At 51.7% G+C, this 24,223-nt stretch overlaps 12 protein-coding genes across 12 annotated transcripts; 6 read left to right on the top strand and 6 right to left on the bottom strand.

Moving 5' to 3' along the window:
- Window positions 1-1,917: 1,917 nt before the first annotated feature.
- A1O3_08274 (CMGC/SRPK protein kinase) lies at window positions 1,918-3,321 on the bottom strand (the record flags this gene model as incomplete). Its single annotated transcript, XM_007738372.1, has 5 exons — window positions 1,918-2,099; window positions 2,161-2,326; window positions 2,376-2,689; window positions 2,737-3,026; window positions 3,074-3,321. 5 exons carry the CDS (start codon window positions 3,319-3,321, stop codon window positions 1,918-1,920), a joined length of 1,200 nt encoding a protein of 399 aa, XP_007736562.1.
- A 521-nt stretch (window positions 3,322-3,842) lies between these two features.
- On the top strand, window positions 3,843-4,955 carry A1O3_08273 (retrograde regulation protein 2; the record flags this gene model as incomplete). Its single annotated transcript, XM_007738371.1, has 1 exon — window positions 3,843-4,955. One exon carries the CDS (start codon window positions 3,843-3,845, stop codon window positions 4,953-4,955), a length of 1,113 nt encoding a protein of 370 aa, XP_007736561.1.
- Window positions 4,956-6,228: 1,273 nt separating this feature from the next.
- On the top strand, window positions 6,229-7,461 carry A1O3_08272 (uncharacterized protein; the record flags this gene model as incomplete). The annotated part of the gene is made up of 1 exon (XM_007738370.1): window positions 6,229-7,461. One exon carries the CDS (start codon window positions 6,229-6,231, stop codon window positions 7,459-7,461), a length of 1,233 nt encoding a protein of 410 aa, XP_007736560.1.
- A 468-nt stretch (window positions 7,462-7,929) lies between these two features.
- A1O3_08271 (uncharacterized protein) lies at window positions 7,930-9,621 on the bottom strand (the record flags this gene model as incomplete). Its single annotated transcript, XM_007738369.1, has 1 exon — window positions 7,930-9,621. One exon carries the CDS (start codon window positions 9,619-9,621, stop codon window positions 7,930-7,932), a length of 1,692 nt encoding a protein of 563 aa, XP_007736559.1.
- Window positions 9,622-13,021: 3,400 nt separating this feature from the next.
- Window positions 13,022-14,983, bottom strand: A1O3_08270 (uncharacterized protein; the record flags this gene model as incomplete). The annotated part of the gene is made up of 1 exon (XM_007738368.1): window positions 13,022-14,983. The coding sequence occupies one exon, from the start codon at window positions 14,981-14,983 to the stop codon at window positions 13,022-13,024; it is 1,962 nt and encodes a 653-aa protein (XP_007736558.1).
- A 1,175-nt stretch (window positions 14,984-16,158) lies between these two features.
- Window positions 16,159-16,578, top strand: A1O3_08269 (uncharacterized protein; the record flags this gene model as incomplete). The annotated part of the gene is made up of 3 exons (XM_007738367.1): window positions 16,159-16,206; window positions 16,264-16,323; window positions 16,381-16,578. 3 exons carry the CDS (start codon window positions 16,159-16,161, stop codon window positions 16,576-16,578), a joined length of 306 nt encoding a protein of 101 aa, XP_007736557.1.
- A 345-nt stretch (window positions 16,579-16,923) lies between these two features.
- A1O3_08268 (E3 ubiquitin-protein ligase RBX1) lies at window positions 16,924-17,457 on the bottom strand (the record flags this gene model as incomplete). Its single annotated transcript, XM_007738366.1, has 4 exons — window positions 16,924-17,022; window positions 17,076-17,146; window positions 17,201-17,279; window positions 17,329-17,457. The coding sequence occupies 4 exons, from the start codon at window positions 17,455-17,457 to the stop codon at window positions 16,924-16,926; spliced, it is 378 nt and encodes a 125-aa protein (XP_007736556.1).
- A 757-nt stretch (window positions 17,458-18,214) lies between these two features.
- A1O3_08267 (uncharacterized protein) lies at window positions 18,215-19,531 on the top strand (the record flags this gene model as incomplete). Its single annotated transcript, XM_007738365.1, has 1 exon — window positions 18,215-19,531. One exon carries the CDS (start codon window positions 18,215-18,217, stop codon window positions 19,529-19,531), a length of 1,317 nt encoding a protein of 438 aa, XP_007736555.1.
- Window positions 19,532-19,980: 449 nt separating this feature from the next.
- A1O3_08266 (uncharacterized protein) lies at window positions 19,981-20,448 on the bottom strand (the record flags this gene model as incomplete). The annotated part of the gene is made up of 1 exon (XM_007738364.1): window positions 19,981-20,448. One exon carries the CDS (start codon window positions 20,446-20,448, stop codon window positions 19,981-19,983), a length of 468 nt encoding a protein of 155 aa, XP_007736554.1.
- A 589-nt stretch (window positions 20,449-21,037) lies between these two features.
- Window positions 21,038-21,416, top strand: A1O3_08265 (uncharacterized protein; the record flags this gene model as incomplete). The annotated part of the gene is made up of 2 exons (XM_007738363.1): window positions 21,038-21,155; window positions 21,247-21,416. The coding sequence occupies 2 exons, from the start codon at window positions 21,038-21,040 to the stop codon at window positions 21,414-21,416; spliced, it is 288 nt and encodes a 95-aa protein (XP_007736553.1).
- Window positions 21,417-21,818: 402 nt separating this feature from the next.
- On the bottom strand, window positions 21,819-22,520 carry A1O3_08264 (large subunit ribosomal protein L23Ae; the record flags this gene model as incomplete). Its single annotated transcript, XM_007738362.1, has 3 exons — window positions 21,819-22,199; window positions 22,255-22,313; window positions 22,493-22,520. 3 exons carry the CDS (start codon window positions 22,518-22,520, stop codon window positions 21,819-21,821), a joined length of 468 nt encoding a protein of 155 aa, XP_007736552.1.
- Window positions 22,521-22,883: 363 nt separating this feature from the next.
- Window positions 22,884-23,609, top strand: A1O3_08263 (uncharacterized protein; the record flags this gene model as incomplete). Its single annotated transcript, XM_007738361.1, has 1 exon — window positions 22,884-23,609. One exon carries the CDS (start codon window positions 22,884-22,886, stop codon window positions 23,607-23,609), a length of 726 nt encoding a protein of 241 aa, XP_007736551.1.
- Window positions 23,610-24,223: the final 614 nt, after the last annotated feature.

Genomic DNA, 24,223 nt, shown 5'->3' with positions numbered 1-24,223 from the left:
ACGAGCATGGTAAAAAGTTAGATCGTGCATGTGAAAGCGACCCTGGTCATGAGGCATACGCCGCCACAATACCGCCTACACAATGTTCAGCATGGGTCGTATTCCTGGAGGTACAAAACCAGAGACGGGCTTGAATAAGGGGAAGGGATACCGGATCCCAGACAAGCCGGACAGTCAGAGACTTCCGGACAGAGGGGACAGTGAGAGATTAGTTGCGCCGGCATGGCCGGGTTCCTGAAATATCCCTGCTGCTACACCCGTGAGTGATGCTTACGATGCATAATGGCGTAGGTTTCTGTGTCGAGGGCGGTTGTTGAGGCGAGTTGGCCCCGGCCAACTAGACCATAGCGGTACCCAGAGACAGCTATACGAGAAGCAGGAAGATACTGGGTATGGTTGATCACGACCAGCAGGGATGGGAGAAGGAGTGAGGTTCAATTGGACGTTGGAACAAAGATATGGACGCCAAGGGTTTGAACAGCCACCTTTCCTCTCCGGGCAAAGTCCCTCAGCCGGTGGCCGCTTCCCTTATCCACGCCACATGACGCTTCGTAACCCGAGCGGCAAGCCTCCTGAGCCCTGTTCGCCGAGATCTCACGGCCAGGTTCATCCTTACTAGACTCACGCCCAACGACTCTTCTCGTCGCGCTACCAGCCGCAGCGCGTTTTCGGGCGCTTTGTTGGTACCCAATTGAGAGGCACCAAAGAGGTAAGGTGATCTGTGGTTTTCTCCCAACCGTCCCTCCTCCGTTTGCCTTCGAGGTTTCAGACTTAAATAATGGATGTGGTCTCGGCTATGAACGGCTCTAACGACGGCTAGGCTCCCAACGAGGTGCTGAGCTGGATCCCTTGTTGCTGATGTGGCTATTGTCACAGTCACCGTACTCCGTACAGCCTACTCGTTGACGCTGACTGTTTAGGTGCCTAGACATTGTATGACACACTGTCTCATACCAGGCTCAGCCCTCATCCAGGATCCCGACCCTGTTGATGGATACGGGTAAGAATAGCACCTCTTTGCTGGGCCCTTATCTGGACCAGGGCCATCTCAGTGGGCGAGTTTCGGAGCATTGGTGGATCATGGTACAGGCTGCCACTTCCGCGTCCCGAAACCTGGCATGTGCATATGCCATATGCCGTGCCCATGTGCTCACTGCCTCCCGGTCCGAGGAAGCCGTTGATAGAAATTAGCAAGGCCCCCCTCCACTGTTATCTAACGTTATCCGCTATGGGCAAGCAATTTGTGGTTTCGCGGCCGACGTGCTTACTGGGGTTGCAGTCGTAATGTGGCAAGTTCAACAGTGCCAGGATCTGCGCTTGTTACAATAATAGTTGGCATAAGGTATGTAAAGTACTCCATAGCCAGGTGCCCAGGTTTGGTCCTCACCCGTGAACGCAGAAGAATCTTTCTCAAGTCTTCTTGCTTAGGGGCCATTAGGAGTCTGTGCCCATTTCGCCCGATTGTATTCTTTTCTTGCCCACCTGTGACTGTATCTTCTACTCTTCTGCAATTTTGCGGGCAGGTGGCAGATACGGCCAGAGCGCCATTGTATATTCTGTACAGAGATATCAAAATTCTATTCGTCCCCCCTTTGGAAACTCTAGTGTGGTTTCTTCACTGCACATTGACAACCGAATCCACAATTTCGTTTAGGATCCGATCACTCAGACTGCCTGATGCCCAGCTAAAAAAGGTCCAGGAAAAGGCCATGAGGACTAAAATCGAAGAGGTGCAACTACAATCATGAAGCTCACAGTCTTCAGTTTAAATTCCCTCAACAAAGTCGACAGCTAGACGGGTGTCTGGTCCAAGTTGAACGCAGATTGCCAGGCAGAATGCCACTAGAGCTTTCCCACTCGGTGGCAATGTGTCTTGAGACAAACCTCATGGCACATCCCCACATGTTTGATGTTGATTTAATCCTGCAGCCAGGGATCGTCAAGTAGTTCGTTCGCGGAAGACCGCTCCTCGGGTAGCCATTTCAGCATTGATCGCATGAAATTGAGAAATACTTCCTTCTCTTGTCCCACAAGACGTGTTTCAATATCTTCTAACGAAGCTGCTGTTATTCTACCATGCTCCTCAGCGATCCAATCTCCTAGATGTGAGCCGTTAGTTGACTCTGTACCCTGACGACATGAAAGGATATAGTTACTGACCTTTTGCATCGAAGCACTGCTCGGTGGTTTCACTTCTTCTCACAAACTCTGTCGGAGGCTGCCCAATTAGGTTCACCATGCTTGCAATATGCTGGAAGGGGTCATGTTGGCCCTTGTCGTCGAATATACGACCGAATAAATGCTCGCCCTCAAGGAGATCCCAGACCTCGGAATCAAATTAGAACATGTGTGGACTTGGACTCTGAGCACCTCACCAAACCGGCAAGATTCCATATATCGATCGGAGGGCCCCATGGCATCTCGAAGATCACTTCAGGGGCTCTGTAAATGTGTGGCTGAACAAAGGGGCCACTCTCCTGTGTCTCCCCAATTCGTGCCTCCCCAAAGTCACAAAGTATTGGAAGGCCATACTTGTCGTCTCTTGGCGTCGGAAGACATCGACTCTTGTAGATAGTTCTTGAACTATCGATCAACTTACGAGGGCTGGGTTCCTTGATTTCTGCCTCTTCAAATCTCTCCAACATGGTTGGATCTTCGGCATTGAGCATTAAGTTATCGGTCTTCAGATCTAGCATTAATTAATTAGGATAGCATATCTGATCCACACGACAATACCTCCATGGACGACTTGAGCTTCAGTGTGGAGGAAGTCAAGGGCAGTCAAAAGTCGTTTCAGTGTCATCTTGAGGAGAGGGAGGCTGAAAGGCTCGCGGGCTATATGTGTCATGTCAAGAAGGCTCATATGCATGGGCGGCTGCAAGAGGCATTGATGTTTGCCGGATGGACCATGGAGCTCGAATGTGCCACAAAGTCCACGTATCAAAGATTGACCTGGATGACTGGAAACGAGAGATGAAAGGTGCTCGTAGATCTTGAATTCTCTGAGGGTTGCATCGGGAAATTTGCTTAAAGACGTAGAAACCTTGAGTGCTGCATAACAATGGAAACTCACCAAAGATCTCGGCATAACCATACAGTGGAATATGCGCCATAACCGAGCTTGCCAACGACTTGGTACTTCGATTGGTATACATCACCAATATGAACCGGATAATACTGTTGAGGTTCGTAAAACGGTAAGGTCTCCTCTTCGAAGAGTGTTTCAGCTGGAATTAGTAGAGCTCCAATGCTGGGAAAGGTCCTCGGGAGAGAGGGTTTCCGCCTGAGAGCGTACCTCCAGGACTGAAACAGAGATGTCATGTTATGTCGTCCAGGAGTAGAGTGAAAGGAGAAGCAGAGCGCATACTTTGTTTTCGAGCAGAGCTCTGGATAATTCTCAAGGATAGACAGCAGCCTGAGGCCTAAGGCTATGACTATCGCCCCTGTGACTACAGGCTACCGGTACAGTAGGGCGCCAACGAAGAGCACTGGTAATACCCGTAACTACGTAGGTAGGTACCTAACGTCTAGCGAGTACCCATTAGGTGCCCCTATTGTCATAATAGTCGGTTAAGTTACCCTGTAGGTACTAGATAGGTAGCCACCGGCTTATCACGTGACTTTCATCACGTGCGCGTGAAGTTTCGCCACTAAAATGTCCGTGATATTCTCAGAGTCTCACTCGCGTGAACAACGATATCAGCGCCAAGGTCAGTCGAAGTGTCAAAGTACAACAGCTACATTCCTTGCCGATCTCATTCCCCTCCAACGTTTGCGGACTTTCTCGAACCTCGGATTCAGCCCTCCTATCTTCCTAGACAACCACAACTTCCGTCGCAAGCATGCCTCGAGCCGAAGTTGGGTCGGCGAAGTACATCGCCAACAAGATGAAGTCGAAAGGGCTTCAGCGGCTGCGATGGTACTGCCAAGCATGTCAGCGACAAATGCGAGACGAAAATGGCTTCAAGTGCCATGTTGCGACCGAATCGCATGTCCGCCAGATGCAGTTGATTGGCGAAGACCCACGGAAAGCCATCAACGACTTCTCGAACCAGTTCTTAAGAGATTTTATACAATTGCTACGTACAGGTCACGGGGAGAAGAAGGTCAACATGAACCAATTCTATCAAGAATACATCTCGAACAAGGAGCATATTCACATGAATTCGACGAAGTGGGCCAGCCTGACAGAGTTCGCCAAATATCTGGGCAGAGAGGGGATATGCCGCGTGTACGAGGACGAGAAGAACGATGGACGCCCAGGTGCAAGCGGCCTGCTCATCAGTTGGATCGACAATAGCCCGGACGCACTACGCCGACAGGAGGCGCTGAAGAAGAAGGAACGACAGGACCGTGGTGATGAGGAGCGGGAACAGAGGATGATCCAAGAACAAATCCGACGAGCGAAACGTGATGGCACTGCTTACATTCCAAACGATGAGAAGACCCTTGAGGACGACCCTGATGAGCCGGTGGATGGTATTGGTATCAAGCGCAAAGACGGGGAGAAAATCGTGCTCAACTTTGGACCCAAAAGGCAATTGCCTGAGTCATCTAAACCTCCCACACCGCCGTTATCGGACGACGACTCCGCATCCGACGAAGCAAAGGACAGCGCAGCATCCTCGTCCCCGCCAGAAGCTCCAGCCGCGGCAGCTACACCCGACGTGACTGCGTTATCACACCTCTCTGACTCGACACCAAAGCAATCCGTAAGCCAGGCCCCCATATCCATGTCTTTGGGCGTGGCGTCAAACAAGCCCAAGAATGTCTTTGCTGCAGCAGCCAAGAAGAATGCGTTAGCTGGCACAAGGAAACCGTTACAGTCCAACACAACAAGACCAATGAGCGAGGCCGAGCGGATAATGAAAGAAGAACTCGAGCGGAAGCGACAACGTGAAGCCAACGGCTTCAAGTCCGGCAGTAACGTGTTCAAGAAGCAGCGGCTTGCATAGGCAGCTGCGATCAGAGGACATTGGAGCCTGTCGAGTTATTATGAGTCATGAGATGGTATTGCGCGCCGGCGTACAAAGGCATTCAGGATCATGGGCTAAGACGATCAAAATGGAGTTGGGCTGTATGATCTAGCATCAAACCAGTAGATAAGTAGCTGGTGATTTGACAGCAACCGACAACAGCATAACAAGCTGTTTTCAGACTGTGTTCACTGTGCACTTTGCGCTCCTGAGGAATCCTTGCACACAGTTTCTACGGAGAGGAATTCATCGGTATTGTTGCATGGTAGATTGCAACTTTGAATCCCCTCAACCAGGAACTCTTCAGCGCATGCGCCAAATAGAAATGGGACGGGGTCTGGGACACCCGAGGGTATCAGTACCTAAGGACTAGCAGTCCAAAGGAAACACCACAAACGATAATAACCGTGACGGCAATAGGACTGTAGGACTGTAGGACTGTACTAAAGACGGAAGACGGAACCCGAGTGTTGGGAAACCAACCACATGATGCTTCGAATGTGACTGACCAGAATAATGATAGTTCATGAATTATTGTCCCAGAAATTGTCCTCAACGCTGACCAGCCTCGGCCTCTAGACTTGCTACCATTCCAAACCACCACCGGGGTGGGGTAGTGGTATAAGCCCTGCACAACTGGTGTCCATGCCTCAGCAGAGAGCGGTTGGACTCGAAAACGGGCGTTCGGAAGAACCGCTGCTAATGATTGTAGAGGAATCTGCATAGGTGCTGTTTCGCTCCCTTGGACCTCAGTGGCCTGATCAACTCAGCTACTGGGCTTCAAGGAAGAGTTTTTTGCACTTTTTGGCATGGGGTTTTGATACAAATATATCACGTCGGTGAGCTGTGTGTGAGTTTCCCAGATGTGTCGCAAGGCTGTGGCTCGGCCCTGTGATTGGCTACGCCAAGCTTTGTTCCGCCTCTTCCAATGTTTGCTGTTCTCAGCCTCAGGCCTATTAGGCACTTGTCCAGACAAAGATCGTACTTACTCCTATTGAGATTCACAATTCCACGACCTTGGCATCCACGAAAGAAAGAAAAAGGAAAAGAAAAAGAGAAAGGGCAGCACTTGGGAACTTTGGGTGTAAATGCCACTCATGTTCCATCCTACCATTCTCGCCGCATTCAAGGTTGAATTGAAGATGCCTTAGTCCGTGTACACTACAGTCTAGGCCGGCTCATCTCCCTCTCCGGCGATCGATATCTTTTTCTCCATCAGAAAGAAAAAGTCATTCCAGCCATATCGAGCGAGATGTCGGGGGTAGGAAAGTCTTCGTCAAACAAGGCCTCCTCGGCCCTGCGCTCATCCAAAGCCCGTTCAAGGGACAAGGCGCTCACTTCCGGCCGGCCACCTCTCCTCTCCTCGAGCAAGTCCAAGCCAGCATCTGCACTCAATCCTCAGCGGTCGTCTCTGTCGTCCAAGCGCACGCGCACGCTGATCCGCGCACACCATGTCCTGCAGAAACGGCTGGCGAGAGCTCGGGCCGAGAACGACATGGAGCAGATCCAGGACCTCGAGGCGCAGCTGGCCGCGTCCGGCGGCTTGGAGACGTACCAGCTCGCCAGCACGGTCGGGCAGAGCGCCGAGCGGGGCGGCGACTCGAGCCGGGTCCTGGTCGACTGGCTGCGGCCGGAGATTGAAGCGCGCAGACGCGGGCGGAAGAAGGACAGCACGCTTGCTGCGTCCAGTCCACCATCGTCGCTCGCCCACGGAGCCAGCCCACCCCTCACCCCGCCCCCGCTCCCGCTCCGGATTCTGGAGATCGGGGCGCTCAGCACGACGAATGCGCTGAACATGCCGCGCCTGACGAGCGTGCGGCGGATCGATTTGCGCTCGTCGGGCCCGGGCATCGAGGAGGCCGATTTCATGACCTTCCCACTGCCGGACTCTCCCGACGGCAGCGGCGAGTGGGAGGGCCGCCGGGGTTACGATGTGATCAGTCTAAGTCTGGTCTTGAATTACGTCCCTGACGCGCGCGGAAGAGGCGACATGCTGCGGCGGACGACCATGTTCTTCTCGCGGGGGCACGAGCACGAGCAGGTCGACGAGGACTTTGGTGAGCATGTTGTCATGCATACGGAGCCCCGCAGTGATGGGCAGCAAGACAACGGCACCGATGAAGACGAGGACGAGGACGAGGGCGAGCAGGCTACCCAGAGGCACCCTAGGAAAAGGGGGGATGACCAGCGTCAAAGTCGACGGCTGCTCCCCTGTCTCTTCCTGGTCCTGCCCGCGCCGACGCTCCTGAATTCCCGCTACATCACTCCCGACCATCTCGCAGACATGCTCTCGTCGCTAGGTTACAGCGACCTCGAAGCCAAGACCACCCGCAAGCTCCACTACAGCCTGTGGCGGTTTGATCCCAAGCGCAGGGACGAGTGGATTGCGCAGGGAGGCAAGACCGTCTTCAAGAAAAAGGAACTCAACCCCGGAAGTGGGCGGAATAACTTCTGTATAGTGCTCGATGACCCTGACAAAGGATAGGCGTTTCCTGCGGGAGAAAGAAAAAAAAAAACAACAACAACAACAGCAAAGAAGGAAGGGCCAAGTTGGAGAGCTGGGAGCGATGGATCCGAGCATCCTCTCTGTTTCTATTCATCCATTTCGTAGCTCCTCTACTACCTAGACTTGCTTTGCTGTGCTCGGCTTGAACCGTCTGTTTGGTCTCGGGTTGCCTTACAATTGTCGGTCAGCTTCACCTGCTGCGCTCCTTTGACCTTGTACACTCTCCATCCCGCCCCGCCCTATCTGATCATGTCCATGAAACTTGCCAGAGAAGAAAGAGGTTACCATGTTAAAGACACCCGGCCTGTTACACCAACCGTCCTGGAAAATACAACGGTAACAACGCCATGGCCGATGTCCATTTGACCAAAGTCCGCCATATCCAGCGATGCATGGGTCTTTTGTAACATGCTAATGGTGACAAAAGTGCGCAAGAAAAGTCTTTCACTAGATCGACACAGTCTTCATTTCGTCTTCGATGCCGTCCACACCCAGCCCTTTTACCTCGGATTTTTCCGGCGCCGTGGGTTGGTCTTTCTTATCGCTTTCGGTGGATACCCTTGAGAGTCTTGTGGCCGGGAATTCCTTGGGCTCTGAACTTTTTAATGAAGCAGGGGTAGGTGCATCAACCAGCTTTTCGGCTTTGGTGTTAGGATTGACGGCTTTGGGGTCGATTGGCGTAGGTTTCTCCCGCTTTTTACCTTCACTGGGAGAGTCAACAGCCTGGGCAAAATCTCGTATCACGTCTCCACCAGGTCGAATAGCTTGGGGTTGAGCAATCTCCTCCTGGACGCGAGCCAGAGGACTCCCGACAGTGTGTCTCGGGCTTCCAGAGGGACCTCGCGAGAACCGTTGGGGCGATCTGCCCCTATCCTCGGTTCCAATCACCGGACTGCCGTATGGCGAATGTCGTCCATTTTGCGCCACAACAGCAGTGTTTAGTCCGGCTGGCTGGGGCCTCCGTCTGGGCCCTCGTCGGCCGTATTTCTGGTCTGCTCTCCAGCGAAGGATTTCCATATATGAAGGCTCGACTGTTTCGGTCTTGAACTCCTTCAACTTCAGCTCTCCAGTCTCTTCGTCTACAAAGACCTTGTCGCTGTTCATATCGTCGGCCACGATGGCCAGAAAATGAGCCCAGGACCGTGCAACAACGTATTTGCAATCGTAGTCGCGTCCAAATATGATGATCTGGCCCCATTTGCCCAAAGGACCCGGGGCAAGGTCGACTGCAATATTGTTGCCGCCCCAGTCCCGGGCAAGAGAAATCCAGCTAGGGTGTGCGTAAGCTTTCTGGATAGCTTTTGGTGGCTGTGATTCTTGTCTGTCCAGCAGCTCTTGTCTCCAGAACCGGTTGCCATTTTGCGTCTGGCTTGAGGAGGAGGAGGAGGCGCCGTTGCTGAGACGCTTGTTGTTGGAGTAAGAGGAGTGCTTGCTAGCACCGCTCAAATATTCTTCATTAACAACCTTCCAGTTTCTCCATTCTTGGACAATTTCTTCACAGTCTAGCAACATGCAGCCGAATATGATGCCAGTGGGTCGTCCGCCACGCTCTTGTCCATCGTGGATGCTCAAAGATTCGCGTACATCCTGGGGGAGAGACATGTCCAATTCGTGCTCTAGTTCGTTGATGTCATTCTGCGTACACCCTTCACCAAGTTGATCCCACAGTTCCTGGTAGTGCTTCTCAGCCCAGCGGTCGATTTTCTTCCACGAGTGCGCCACAGGTGGTGGAGGTGGAGCACCATCAGCGAAATTCTGCATTTGAATTTCGCCAGGGGCAACCGTCTCTTCGACATTGGGATTCTTCGGCGAAGCTAATGAGCGCATTCCTGGTGAGTATGGCCTGGCAGGTGACGGGGCAAGTTGGGTGGAGGATACGGAAGGGCGTTTGGAATCATCGTGGTATGTTGCTGGGAGATCTGGGTGAGAGTCGACAGCACTCGTTGCGACCGAAGTCAGGGGATCATGTCGACTTTGACCAACAGGCATGTGTTGGCCGGTTCGATAGGGAGAATCGTAGGAAGCATGTCGGTCATTGGACGTCATGGCGTGCCAAAAGGAGCGCCATGCTGTGGCCAAGCTGGACACGGTCAGATGAGAAGCAGGAAGGATGAGAGGGATCACCAACGGGTTTGCCATAGCTGGCGAGATGGTAACAGTGGTCACTGCCACCTTGACAGATCCAAAGGGTGTTACGGGCGGGTTGATTAAGACGACATGGGCGGATGGAACAGGGTCGACGGTCAAAACAAAGGGCAACAGAGAGATGTTGCAGCGGCAAACAAAGCGGAATTCCGGATTGTTGACACGCGGACGGGCGGGCGTTTCGAGAACGGAAGTGGTCAACCACCAAGGAATGCGGTTGTAGGTGCACCAGCAGGAGAACTACCAGAAGGAGATTCCGCAGTCACCAGTGAGAACGGGATTGAGATTCACTGAGAGCGACGGTGATGCAGAGCGAGCGAGGGAGAGCGAGCGTGCTTCAGCATAATACGGAGTTATAGTGGGCGTAATAGCGAGTAGCGCAGGCACTCAGCACTGTAGGGTAGGCCAAATTTTGAGTCTGCAGCGCTAAATTGCTTGTGTACGTAGACTCCGTTCTCCGTATTGTTATTACCGTTGATTAGGGACGGGAGGTATTATTCATGCGGTGGACACTGGTGGTGCTGGAGACTCGAGAGTGACTAGTCAGGGGAGGGAGGAAGCTGAAGCCGGGCCTAGAAGGAGTCGTCTGGAGCCTCCTAAAGCCTGGCTACGGAGTACGGATACTGCTATACTATAGTTAATTACTACCTTAGTAAACGGAGTGCACTACTACTAGGAGGTAACAATAGGCGTTAATCTGCATCTGAGGAAGCCTTAAGCCCGTGAATTGTCTTCTTACAGCAGCAGCAGCGCAGTTTCGCAGTGATTATTGTCCTGCACCTGTACGGAGTTTCTCAGCTGTATCCTACTAGGTACTCAGGTCCCTTAGGTACTGGGCCTCCGTACGGATACTGCTGCGCGCACCTAACGCGTCCTTGGCAGCTGTAACTGCAGCTGCACCTGCGCCCCCCAAGTCTTGACTCGTTGCCCGGTTTCCCCTGGTCCGTCACGGACAAACGACCCTGAACCAACTTTCAACTTTCTTCCCTCAGTCGGTCCTCCTCTAGCCGACGAGGGCCGGGCAGATAACACCATCCGGACATACAGAATACCGAGTGCGCATACCATATGTGTAGAACACCAGAGCCAGCCCCCGAGAAACCACCTGCTCGACTCAATCCGACTAATCCTACCCCGGCCTCAGCCACCCTATCACGTCCTCGCGCCCTCTGCGCCTCTGTGTCTGCACGCGTCAATCTTCTCCTCGATCTGCTTAGGCCCGCCTCATGACGCCTTGTGATACTCCTCATATCGAAGATTTCTCTTCCATACAGAGTACGCGAAACCTCCCACCTCGGACTTCTTGCGACTCAAGACAGCCTAGATTAGACCAGCGCCGTCCTTCTGCTCGCGCTCTTGTCCACCCAAGTCGCACTGCTTGATATGGGGAGTGTGTGGCTTCAAACAAGCATTATGGCGTCCCGCTAGGCTGATAGGCTGAAGGTCCGTCGTTGGAGATTAGGTGGCTTGAGCGCTTGATTCAGGCCTGACCGCAAGAAAGATTGTTGGATAAGGGGCCTCAACACCGCTAAGTCCCACTTTGTGCCATGATTCGCCATATGCGAGATGATTCGGAGACAGGCCAATGTCAATCTCCCTTTCTGGTCCATCAAGAATGGCGTTCTTCCCTCTGTCTCAGATATGCGTCCCAAAGCCTGGCTGTTATGAACACTACTACGTACCACCACCATCACATACCGAGTGTTTAGTACGTGTGTGCCACAACGATCTTTCGTGATGATCAGTCGTTTGAGGCGAATCCTCCGTTAGCTCCTGTGTGACCTGACAAAAACAGGTTCCACAACAGGGCGATGCATCGATCACTGCTGATCTTGTTCCACTTGAGGCGGGTATAGCGCACAATCTCTAATATCGAACATTCTGGATCTTGCGCCTGGGGATTCTGTTCGGTCCTTCGGTCCATCAGCCGCAAAGGTGGCCTATGCAACCATCATTCGTATGTCACTCAGATCTACGGAGTACCAGCCGACGAGGTATCCGTATCCGTACTCCGTACGTTATATCTGGTTCTCAATCGATTGGGCTTAGCAAGAAGGGCTCGGCTGTCAACCCCGGAAGATAACGGCAATCCGCCGGGGTCAGCCGTACGGAGAATATTCCTCTACTGTACGACCATCGCTGCCTCGCTTCTGTCTTGCGCAAATCTTCAACACGGACTATAGAAACGAATCAGCCACGGTACTCCGTACCATCTTTGCCACACTCCTCATGGTCTGTTCTGCCGCCGGAGTTCTGTCCAGCAAGGTTCGAACTACGGCGAATCGGTGAGTTTCAACGCGGCTTTAATGCAGGAACACAAAGACATTCCCGTGGTCGAGTCCTGCATACTGCATATCATTAAGATAAGTATAGCTCTGGCCCTGCGTCCGTTTCATCTCTAGTGGCCAATCAGCATTGTCAGATTCTTGATTTCAACTGCTCTGGAATCTGGAGGTCTGGGGAGGCCTGGGGAGGTCTTGGGGAGGATTTACCTGTGTCCCGGATTGTCAACAAATACGGAATATAGTTTACTCAGTTGGCCCGCCGAACTGAAAGAGCGTATGCATGTCAATATAGCACCGTCGACTTTTGAGTTGTTGTTGTTGACTATCCAACCTAAGAGAGTAGTAACAGACGTGTATGGCGATAGCAGATAGTGCCCTTCGCTCATGTGAGATGTAGTGAGAAGTGTGTTCATTAGGTACCTAGTCTCGTAACCCGTGATATCAAGAACCTGTATCTTCCATGCAGAGGCATATTAGCTGCTGCTACTACGGTCGAGGCGTACTTGGTTCTTACCCACAGCGAATATGTAATAGATCCTCGAGAGATGAGAAGTGAGCACTCCATAGGGCTTTCTCTCATTCCTGACATACCTACCCCAAACACCTCGTTGTTTGTAAAACTATCCGTCTTCGTGCGCGTTGACAGTGCATCTGATCCTTGATTGAGTATTGCCACGATAGTCAATGTTACTAGTATAGTACCTGAGGTAGGTACCTGCTCGAGGGTGAAAGATGGGCATATTTACCAGTTGGTGGTCATTGACTGTAGTGTGCAGCAAGAAGTAAGTACGTATTAGCTTGGCCTTTGATGTCAGCGTACCGACCAACACGTATAAAGCACTGAAACTAATAATTGAATTTCTTGTATAAACTCTACCTATAGGTACCAGTGTACACAGGCTGACATAACGATAGTCAAAGATGCTGCAACGATGCACTCTAACTCTAATTCGCGTCGTACTGTATATAACCTCGCGGCTAACTCTTCTCACCCACCATCCAGAGATCAGTATTCCAAGACAAATGTACAACAAAGGCACATAGCAGTCATATCCAGGGGGGACCAGGGAACAGGCGAACAAATAGGAAACAAAACTCAGTCCACTGGCTCAGATAGCCCGCAACTTCCTCGCGATAGTCAACATAGTTGCCACAAAAAGACAGATGACCCCGATGATACCAAAAAACCAGTACAGGCCTGCCGTATCGTGTCCGGGCACGTTGACGTTCATGCCGAATAGGCCGGTGATGAGGTTCAGTGGCACGAGGATGGTGGCGACAACGGTGATTTTAGCAAGGGCTTTGTTGGTATGATTGCCCTTCAGGATGTTGTCGACATTCAGCTGGGCAAGATAGTTGGCGTGCGAGCGGCTGAGCATCTTCTCGACGTGGGTCAAGTTTGACATCATGGTGACCACGTGGTCTTGAATATCGCCGAGGTACAGTCCGATGTCGCCTCGTGGTGCCACCTGATACTGGTCATTGCAGCGCTTTGCGAAGCCCTTGATGACATCCGCCTTGCCGCCTAGCAGCCGCATCATGTCAAGCACGCGCTTGCGGCATTCGCCGATCTGGCGGAGGAGGGCCAGGAAGTCGTCTTCGCGGGCAATAAACACTTGGTCTTCAATGTTTTCCGATTCGTGCTCCGCGTCCCGGATAATGGGAGCAAAGGAGTCGACGATGTCATCGATCATTGCATAGCAAATGTAGTCTGGGCCGAGCGAGATGAAGTCGCCCAGTTTGGAGATCCGCCTGTGGACGTTCCGCGAGTGAGGATTCTTGGTATAGCTGAAGCTAAGGACGCCATCCCCGCAGACAACAATGTAAATATGGATGGGGTCCAGGAAATCTTCGCTCGATTTATCCATGACAAAAGATCGAAAACAGACGAAGTAGTACTGCGAGAAGAGTTCGACCTTCTCACGGGCTTCTTGGGTTTCAATGTCCTCTCGGGTGAGACGATGGATTTTGAATGCTTTGCAGAGTACCTCGAGCTCTGCTCTGGTCGGGTTGAGGCAGTCTAGCCACCAGACACCGCCATCGGGTCCGACTTCAAATAAATCTCGAAAGGTGGTGCCGTCTGAAACGAAATCACCTAAGGCGGTTGCACTCTTCCCTTGAACTAGTCCCGAAGTGAATAAGAAGAACCGCTCGGCAGGCTTTGTGGGACGGTGCTTTTCCTTCAGCGTAAGTCTGTCTTCATTCGAAGGAGGTAGGGTACCATTTGTGTCGTAATGAACCAATGGCTTCTCGTAGAAATTGTCGCCGTTGAGTATCGCATGGACCACTCCGCCTGGATTTTCAAACTTTCGAAGATCTCCAAACATCCGGCTGTCATTTGACTCATAGCCCGCTGGTTCATCTGGAATCTTCCCTTGAGCACTCAAGGCAACAAACTCTTCCAGTTCCTCAAAATCAATCTTGTAGGTTTTGCCTGGCTCCTCATCTGTGGGGAATGTAATATCATCATTCGCATCCCGTTCTGTTCGCAGCGTGGGCGGCGCCGGAATACTGATATTAGTCAGAGTGGGACGTCTTTGATCCGTACCGCCTGACTGCGTGCGGTTGCGAATATTCTCGAGAATCGAAGATGAATGACTCCCGGCAGTATTTGCCCGAGCTCGGCGGCGAGGCTCTGCGAAAGCCTCGATGGAATTCGCGGGTGAAGTGGAACGCGAGGAAGAGGAGTCTCGCGACCGATCAAGACGTGGGATGCGTGGCCGCCCTTCCCGGTTGGTGAGTCTTCTACCAAGGAAAGAGGGCTTTCTTCCGCTCCCGTGCGGAGCGTCTTCCGCGTCGCTTTTGTCATCGTCGACGATTGCTTGTTCAAAGTCACGCGCGATTGGGTCTGTCTCTTGGGCAAGGGTGTTGAGGAGCGCTTTGTCAACTTGTGCAAGGTCTCTCTCATCGATCGTACTCGGTTTGGGGCCTGGCAACTCTGCCTCGACAATTGAGGAAGTGTCACGCGCTGGAAGCACTCCCAGATTGCGGCGATGGTCGTCCAACTCTGGAGCTGGAGTGCTGAAGCGACTGTCTATCTTCTGCGAATGCAGCGACTCAGAGGAAGACATCTTGTTTCGATCTTTTGGCTAGTGTTAGGCCGATGGCGCTTGCACTGTAGCCAGCGCAGCTAACCCACTGAGCAAGCCACTCTGGTTGAACTCAGTGGCAGAGAGTATTCTGCCAGAGAATTATGTTTCAAATGGAGAATTATGTTTCAAATGGAGAGTCCCACCTCTTCCAAACTTTTCGATGCAACTCCCCAGGCCAGTTTTGGCCAGGGGGACTTGAAGATCCAAAAACCCAGTTATGGAGGTCGGGTAGTGGTTCCGTAGAATACCATGAATGCGGTGCCTAGCAGAGGGCGGATGAAGGAGACGGTGGCAATTTGAGAGCCCGCCAATTTGAAGGCTTGTGATTGAATGTAGCGATCGAGCGCCAGGGTGAGGTGTGTCGGAGGACAGGAAAGACTGTAGACAGTCTTCCTATACTTTGCAGATTTTGTACCGAACCGGTCGACCGTTAGTCGTGTGTTGAAGGAAACAGATGTGCGAACCAGACACTGTATGAGCGGTGGGCCGACAGAAGAAAAAACCCTATACAAGGTTGATTCCTATGACAGAAAGTTGTGAGTTGGTGGGTGAGTGTGTGAGGAAGAAATCTTGTATGGCAAGAGGCTCAAGGTGTGAATTAGTATTACGACAGAAGAACGAAGAAAAAAAGCGCAGGCCGTGGGTGCCCACAGTCCACAGGCCCCCGGATAATAGGCTGTACCTTAGGCCTAGAAGAACTCTCTCAGCAACCCTGCCCGCCGCCCGGTAGGTGCCCGGTGCCTATTACAGTAAAGCCATTTTTCGGCTCATCGGGCCAACAAGCAATAATTAATACAATCCATCCAGTCATCAGCCCATTCAACCCAAGCATCGGCACTATCACGTTTTCAACTGCACCACTGTCATTAGCTGAAGCTGGGCTGTCTAGAGTAGTTCTATTACTACAAGTACTACACGGTCACGACTCACAAGTAATTCTTGATTACCTCCCGCTATTGATTGATCGTCCGCCCGTCCACCTACAGTTCCATCATTCTCTGCCTGAGCCCGAACTCTTGTTCCCCGCCAAAGTCGCGTCTTGCCCACCTTAGGCTCTTCTACAACGTCAGTGCGTGATTGCTGGCCACATCGTGTCACCTAACAAATCAGGCTGTGGCGTGGTTGGAGTAAACACTGCTACGGATAGCTCCAACATGGATGCAGTGGTGGCTCAGATTCAGGACCTTTTCGAGGGCCAGATTGTAAGTGCTGAAAGTCCAGCCTGTTGTCTGCAAGACATGCCCGTCTGACTTGGGAAGGATTTTGATGGGCAGCGTCTTGCTGAACAGTTATACACTGCCATTTTGTCCATATCTTCGGTAAGCCAGATCACGAACTCTCTTCGCCCCGAGCAATTCTCTAACGCTTTAAAACAGGCCATAGCTCTCGTCGTGGGCTATATGCAACAAGACATCTTCCTGAGCATGTGGATCGGACTCGCAGGTACACTGTTGGCGATGCTTCTTGTTGTCCCTCCGTGGCCTGTATTTAACCAGCATCCTCAACCATGGCTCGGTTCTAAGGTCTCTCTGCCACGGGGTGGAATAGTCGTGAGCGGTGGAAAGGGACGATAGTAAGCATGTCATACTACTCATTCAGTTTCTATGGGACTACAGAGTTCATGCTGGCTCCCTTAAATCATTTGGTCTTCGCTCCACGACGATTTTTCCCCGGATGTTTGATATCCCACGAGCCTTCGTGAAGAACGTATCCGGCGTAGCCCTGCTGTACCTGTTCTTTCCCTTTGGTCCATTTGACTCGAATAGCCATGCCCGTGGACAGTCGCCTAGTCTCGTTGCGTCCCTTGCTAGAAGCACTGTTGTGTCAGGCCGAGGACATTAATTGTGCCCGGTGGTATGAAGCAGAATAGATCCCAGATTTGACGCAAATTGCGAGGTATTCTTCCCCTGACAGCCATTTTATCGACCGTATTTTTGGAACTCCCAATCTCTGTTGTCGAGGGGGCAGACTTGTCTTGTCTTCAACCAGCGCGAGATACAGTGGAAGTGGAAGGCATGCTAGCAGATTTGTTAGCGAGGATTCTAAGAGAATACATGACTTCCCTTCATACATTGCAAATCCCCCATGCGACAGTGCACTCTTCTGTAGTGGCGGCACCTTGGTTTGCTTGACATTCGATGCCTGAGACAAGGTTAGAATAGACGATGGAGCGAGGGACAGAAAGCCATGGCTTACAGAGATCCATGATATGATTTCTGCAAATTGCACAGTTATCAACCACGATGTCCCAAGCCCAGAGAGCTACTGCGTTCCACTGTACTGTGTCAGCAGCCACGGCACAATGTCGATGCCGTCGAGCGCACCTTCTTGACTTCGAATCTCTTCTTGCCATCACCTCCTTCAACAGTCCCGGACTTTGAGCTTTTGACCGGAGTCTTGGGCTTCGATGCAGCAGGTGCAGTAGTAGCGTCAGCCATTTCGACGTCGGCCATGTCACCAGATTCAGAAATCTGTTGGTGGCTGTCGCAGGCAGGCTCCAAGGAGAGTGCGGGGATGATCAAAGCGCAGAAACAGTGAGAACCTGCGGAGATGGTCAGGACGGAGTGGTGAATATGACCGGTCGAGTTCGTCGTATGAGGATGCAGATATAGTGAAGGTCCCCTACGTGATTCTGCTGTCGAATTGAGAACCACTCAGCCAACGCCTTAAGATCGGGCTCGTGACAAGGCTGAACGGCGGAAGGGTAGTGGCTGATTCAAACAAAAGCGCTCAGTGGCGTAGTTGAAGTGACTGGATCCGTAACATAAATGGGGGTCCCTGGCGCAGCTGCGGCCTCTGTCCGTTGCCTGCGTCACTTGCACTCACGGATCACCACCTAGTACATTACTTCCACCGAGCTTTCAAAACACCTATTCTTCCAAAGCATATTCACAATCTCCTCTATATTCTTGTCTAGACGGTAGTTGCGCTGGTCTTGATCATTCATCGCTCGCTCCCATCAGCTACAGACAATGAACCCTATCACTACCTCTACTACCCAAATCACCATCCAACAACCGCGACAACAATATCCGAGCCTTTTCGCTCTTCCACAACGCAAACGCACAAGATAGACAAACATCGACCTCGTCCTTTCGGTCTGTTAGTCTTCTTCTGCTGGACTACGTCACAATTTGAGTGTTTTAAATTTCTCTATCTATACCTAGGTCGACGGGCTGCCAATCCATCAAGCCCGGACAGGACGAAGCAATGTCTACTACAACAGCTACATCTTATCAGAAACCTGCAAAAGCCCCACGGCGGCTGGGCAAGAAGCAGCTGGCTACAGAAATGCTAGAAGGGAGCGTGTCTGATGTGGGCGCACCTACAGAATACCAGAAAAACACATCCCCAGCCACCGCCGCCGTGACAAAAAACAATAACAAAGGCCAGCTACGGAAGCCCTTACACGCGAATAAGAAATCACAGTCAGAAGGAGCACCGTTGAATGGTGCGAAGCAAAGCAACAACCGCAACCACCAAGACAAGGCAAAGGCCACGCCAGTGAAATCTTCTGCCTATGCAGCCTCTAATTTCCAACAATCCCCAGCTGCCTCTGATCTTCCTCTACCGAGTTTCTACTCTAAATCATTGCCTGGTACAAGTCTCTTGTCATCAGAAGTCGACAGCGGTGATACCTCTAGTCCACAAATCCCTTCAGTCGCTTCAGTAGATGAATCTCCTAGCAAGCGAGAATCTACCCCTTGTGACTTCCTCTTCGAAGCAGCTCGACACGCAAAAGCTACACCGCAAAAGGACAGCCCTGCGATTCGCTCGGGTAATCTCAATATTCCCAATGGAAGCCCGGCTTCAAGGTCTCCCGCTCCTCGAGAAGCCGATTCTATGTTTCCTTTCGAACTGGAAGGAGGGACAATCCCTGGAGAAGACGGGTCTCCATTCGCTACACCTTACAAAGACCGCATGGAAGCCTTGCGATCATCCAAGGCGATATCACCAGGAAGCAAGAGCATGGACGAAAATGAGCGGAAGGCCAAAAGCGATGCCTTGAAGCAACTCCTTATGCGGTCAAGTGGGCAGGTTGTCGGAACTGGTGTCGACCCCAGAGTTGACATGAACAATCCTTTCAACGCGAGAGCACCATACCAGCAGCCACCCTTTTCCGCTCCAGGGCCGCCTCTCGCACGTCAAGTCCCGGGTCCTCCGCTATCCGTATACATGCAGGAACACCCCGGCTACATTCCTCCACATCATCTACCTCCCGCGCCCTATCAGTATTCCTCGGCGCCATCGCAGGCCCAAAAGAGACCGACGTCTTCACGCCTGAGAAATGTGTACGGAGCGCAGAGCGAGCCGGAATATGCCGAACTGTCCTCTGACAGTGCCGTGACACCACCAATATCAACAGCACGACGACACACGGGGCGACCCGTGTCTCAATATAACTCAATGGGACAACAATATCCGAGCCAACCACAGATGCCTTCTCACCCAGCTAAGCCCAGTGCGCAGCAATTGGAGGATGATTTGCGACGAGTTTTGAAGCTCGACCTTACGTCAAGAGGATAAGACATGACGGGACGCAATTTTGCGGGTAACAAGTTGGGTTGCAAATCTCGGGTTCGTACATGCGGTTCTCTGGACGGCTTGGCCACGGCGTATGTACAAAGAAGATATCTGCACGAGATTAGGTTTGGAAATATCGGAACGTAAAGACGGGTCATTCTTTTGAGGTGGACTTCAATTGTTCGAAAGTTGGTGCTTCTGGGCAGTCGCACCAAACGATGACTGGCTGCTATGCCGTCCATCGAAACAATGACATATTCTTCATATAACTTCGTCTAGTACACTTTTAATCCATTCGCGCCATTTCCAGGGTATCATGCCCGTCCCAAAAGCCTAAGAAACGCCATTGTCTTCCTTTCCATCAAAAACCCGTGGCTACAGATCCTGTACGTGGCAAATTCGATGTCTTTGGAAATTTCCCCATCACCAAAGACTGCTTTGGTACAACAACCCTAGTCACTGCTCGCACACCCTCGACAGCCGCAACTGACACACTGTATGCCAGCTCCTCCTTCGCCACCTCCATCCTCCCTTCTCAGACCAGCCTTGGGCACGCGACAGATACAGGTGCTCTGAAAATTTGTCTCTTTGGTCTGCACGCAGCGCAGACAGCACAGCTTTTCATAGCCCTGCTTCTTCCACTTGGCGATCAGGTTGGCATCGGCGTATCCATTCTTCAGTAACCAGTCGTATAGCTGCTTGGAGATGGCCTCGCGTGTGTAGTACAGGTCGTAGATGTAGCGGGAGCGGGCGTGGGAGATCTGGAAGACAGGCCAGACAGCTTCGTGCTTCTTCTTCCCTTCGTGCGACGCGTTCTGCGCATCCCGCATCTTATTGCTGTACTCGAGCAGCGTATCCTCGATATCTTCGAAGCCGGCCGGCGGGGGTTTGCGAGACCCGCGAGATCGAATGGGTGGCATGGCGAACTTGAGATTAGATGAGAATGAAGACAAGACTGGTGTCCGAAAGGGGTTCGGTGGTGCGTTTGTATCCTCGTCAGAAAGGAGCACAGGTTTGGGGGATTCGCAGAGGGTTGGTAGAAAGAGAACTCCAGGCGGAGGACAGAGTTGGAAGCAAGAAAGAGGCGTGCTGTGACCGGCGAGGCTGAGAACTGGCGAGATGCGGGCAGAAATAAAAGTCGAGGGACGTAATTGTCAAAAGCGGCGCCTACGCCTATCCGCTTTTGTTATGCCAACGTGGCGAAAGGTCTACTACTCAGCCTTGTGAACCTGGCGCAGGATTAAAGCGGCTTGAAATTCAGCTTCCTTCGCCAAGGCGGTACGCAGCATGTTCTTGAAGTTCGGACTTGAAGTCGTAGCATCGTCGCAAGTTCGGTCCTCCTAGTATAGATCAACCTTGCTACTGTCCTTCTGGACCAGATCTTCATTCTACAAATCGAAGTAACTCCGACATCAAGCTTTGTACTACTATCCAAGTCGATCTCAGAGTCTGCCTGCTCGACTCTGCCGAAGCCCTTTCCAGAACACGAATCAACAAGAAATCCTCGCGATGGACGACCTCGATCTGAACATCACCCAGCAGGACCTTACACGCCTGACCCCTGGTGAACAGCAGCAATTACAGAACTTTGTTCAAGTCCAGGTCCAAAGAGCGCAGATCCAGAAAAGTTGGTCCATTCACTCTCGCGCTCCAGTCTTGGAGCTCTTTGTTCAGCCTTAGTTTGGATTCGAGCTAACCGTTGGCTTCGCACTTTCCAGATATCCACGATATAACCGAAATGTGCTTCAAGAAATGCGTGACTGGCACGATATCTTCGGGAAAATTGGCGGGCAAAGAAGATTCTTGCATGGCCAACTGTGTGGACAGGTTCCTGGACACCAATACGGTGATATTGAAGCACTTGGAGACACTCCGGGCAAGACAATGATGACTTTTTGGGACTCATCATGGCTTTTAAAGCAATCAACTGCTCTGTATTACTAGACGACAGAACCACAAAATACTGCGAAGGGATATAATAGCCTTTACCATGTGGTTGGAGGGTTGGATTCTACGGCAGGGTTCATAAATCACAGCATCAGCATCAGGCCATCCTTCACCCTTGCATGTCCGGAAAAGCAGACGGAAGAATAGTTTTCTGCTCTCAAAAGTTGTATTTTTTTGGCTTTTGGAAGCACGCTTGGTTTCCGGTCATGGCTCAATATTCTGTGTCGAGCTTTGAATGCCCTTTTTGCTCAATCATGTCCCAGTGCGGGTGTCGCCCCTATGGGCGCAGCAACTCAAAGATCACCATCCTCTGTCAAACCCAACCTCATGCAACCCCAGCTCTCTACACAATGGACAACTTCGTAGCCGCAATGTCGAGCGCGTCCACATCCGTGGTTAATCTGGCGAAGGCCTTCTTCTTGCCATCGGGTCTGATCAGCGTGTTGATCTTGACTGTGTCCACATCGTATAGCTTCTTGAGAGCCTCCTTGATTTGTCGCTTGTTGGCCTTGACGTCGACGATGAAAACCAAAGTGTTGTGCTCCTCAATCTTCTTCATTGCGCTCTCGGTGTTCAAGGGGTGGACGATGATTTTGTGATGGTCCAGCCGTGGCTCGTGAGGGATTGACTTGCGAGGATACTTGGGTGATCGGGAAAGGACGAGCGTCTTCGGTCTGTGGAAGGTCGTCGACTTGCGGATCTTGCGCGCCTTGTCGGAATGGACCTGAATTGATTGTGAGAAATGCGTCTGGAATGAGCAGCTTCAATACTCAACGTACGCCTTTTAGAGTGGCTTTCGCGGCCTGGTTGGCTTTGGCATTCGGCTTCTTTGAGCCGCCTGTTCATGGAGCGTGTCAGTATATGTTCTTCCAAAATAACATGTCTCAACACAGGGAGTGCATCCAGCAAAGACGATAAGCCGTCGTCCATGAATCCCAACGAGCGAGCCTTGTCATCCATGCCATTTGCAACATCCCTGTGTCCTCGAATTGTGCATTCTCAAAGACTGGATCGTACCTTTCGGCTTCACGGTGGAGGGCGCCATCTCCTCTGTTGTCTGCCGAATAAGTTGTTGTTGAAGTGGTGGTCCAAAGCTGGCGATCTGAAAAGTCTCAGTTGTCGGACTTGGATGCGGCCAGGATGCATTGTGCGCCAAGAATTTCCCTCGCCAAGATCGAAGTTTTCTACGGCAGAGTATTTAGCCATTAATGTACCTCAGGTCCGACTGGACATGTCTCCTAAAGGCTACATTGAAGATGAACGATCTCTCTGATCAGATTCCGAATTTACATTCGTTTCTTGATTTCGCTCTGGCCGTAAAAAATCAGGAGTCACCAGTATGGCGTGCAATAAATCATGAGAACTACAACCTACCTTGGACTCAAACGCAATTGACTGACCATCCATCATGGGGTTGGGTGAACCCGACGGCAAGGGTGATAGAGATAGAAAACGGCCTGACCATGTACACGATGATGGAGAGGATCTGGACGCAGTCTTAGCATCGCTCGAGGAGGAGGATGACTCGGCATACCGCGCGCAAAGGCTACAACAACTACATACTTCCGCCACTCATTCAAAACCTACAACTGCTTTCGATACTGTGAAAAAGTCATATGTCACGCTGAAAAGCGACGACGAAGCTCTCAACTTTACTACGGAGAACGAGAGGGCCGTCGTCCACTTTTTCCACACCGACTTCGCACGATGCAACACCATGGACGACCATTGCCAGCAGATCGCACAAAAGCATGCAGAACTCGCCGACGGGGACGTTTCGTTTGCCCGCATCGATGTTAAGGATGCCCCGTTCGTGGTCGAGAAGCTGGGTGTGAGAGTGTTGCCCTGTGTCATCGGCTTCGTGAAGGGAGTTGTCAAGGGAAAGGTTACCGGGTTCGAGGGCTTGTGCTGGGATGGGAAAGAGGGCAGCCTCAATGTCACACGAGCTTTGGAGGAGACGCTTGTTAGCTGGACTGTTTTGCGCAAAAGACTGCTTCTGGGTCACGATGATGATGATGAAGAGACTGATGATGAAAACGACAATTACGGCCGCGACAATGGCAGATCAGCCAGAAAGGGTATACGCGATCGCCAGCAGAGGACAGAAGACGACGACGACGACGAGTGGGATTGAGTTAGATGGTGAAACTGGTGGAGGTTCAAAAATAAGACTGGAAGATGCCGGCTTGCGAAACTTGGACAACAGGGAACCAATCTCAGGCCGATGTAAGATGGGCGAAGTGGAGCAGCATGGAAAGTTGGGAACTGTAATCAATGGTAGAAGGACTAATGCATATGCCATATCTGAAAATTGATACCTGTTACGGAGTATTCAGGACTATAGTCAACGATGATGGTCGGTGATGTTGGTCTACATACACCGAGAAAAGCGGCAACCGTGGCACTCCCCTTTATGCCACTTCTTTAGCGGCCTACCGACTCTGGCGCCGCCCCTCCTTGTCGATCGTCCAGAAGATACCTGGTATGTAGAAGGACGGTATAGCAGCAACTGGGCTGCATCGAGGCTGAGGTTACTTCTGGGGGTACAGTATAGAGGACATCTAGCCTCAGAGGTCGACGCGGTCTCGTGTAAGTAGATGGGAATTTGGGTATGTGCATCGGCGGGATCAGACACAAACTGCGTAATACGTATCTGTACAGTGGTATACGTACTCCGTATATGAAATTCGGGAGAGATATCGGAAATTATTTTGGTGGCTCACGGCGAGGAAGCTGAAGAGGGGCGCA

The sequence above is a fragment of the Capronia epimyces genome, assembly GCF_000585565.1.
Source record: "Capronia epimyces CBS 606.96 chromosome Unknown aczIQ-supercont1.7, whole genome shotgun sequence".
Taxonomy (NCBI): Eukaryota; Fungi; Ascomycota; class Eurotiomycetes; order Chaetothyriales; family Herpotrichiellaceae; genus Capronia; species Capronia epimyces.
The sequence above is the reverse complement of the archived record's forward strand: the minus strand, read 5'-3'. Positions and strand labels throughout refer to the sequence as shown.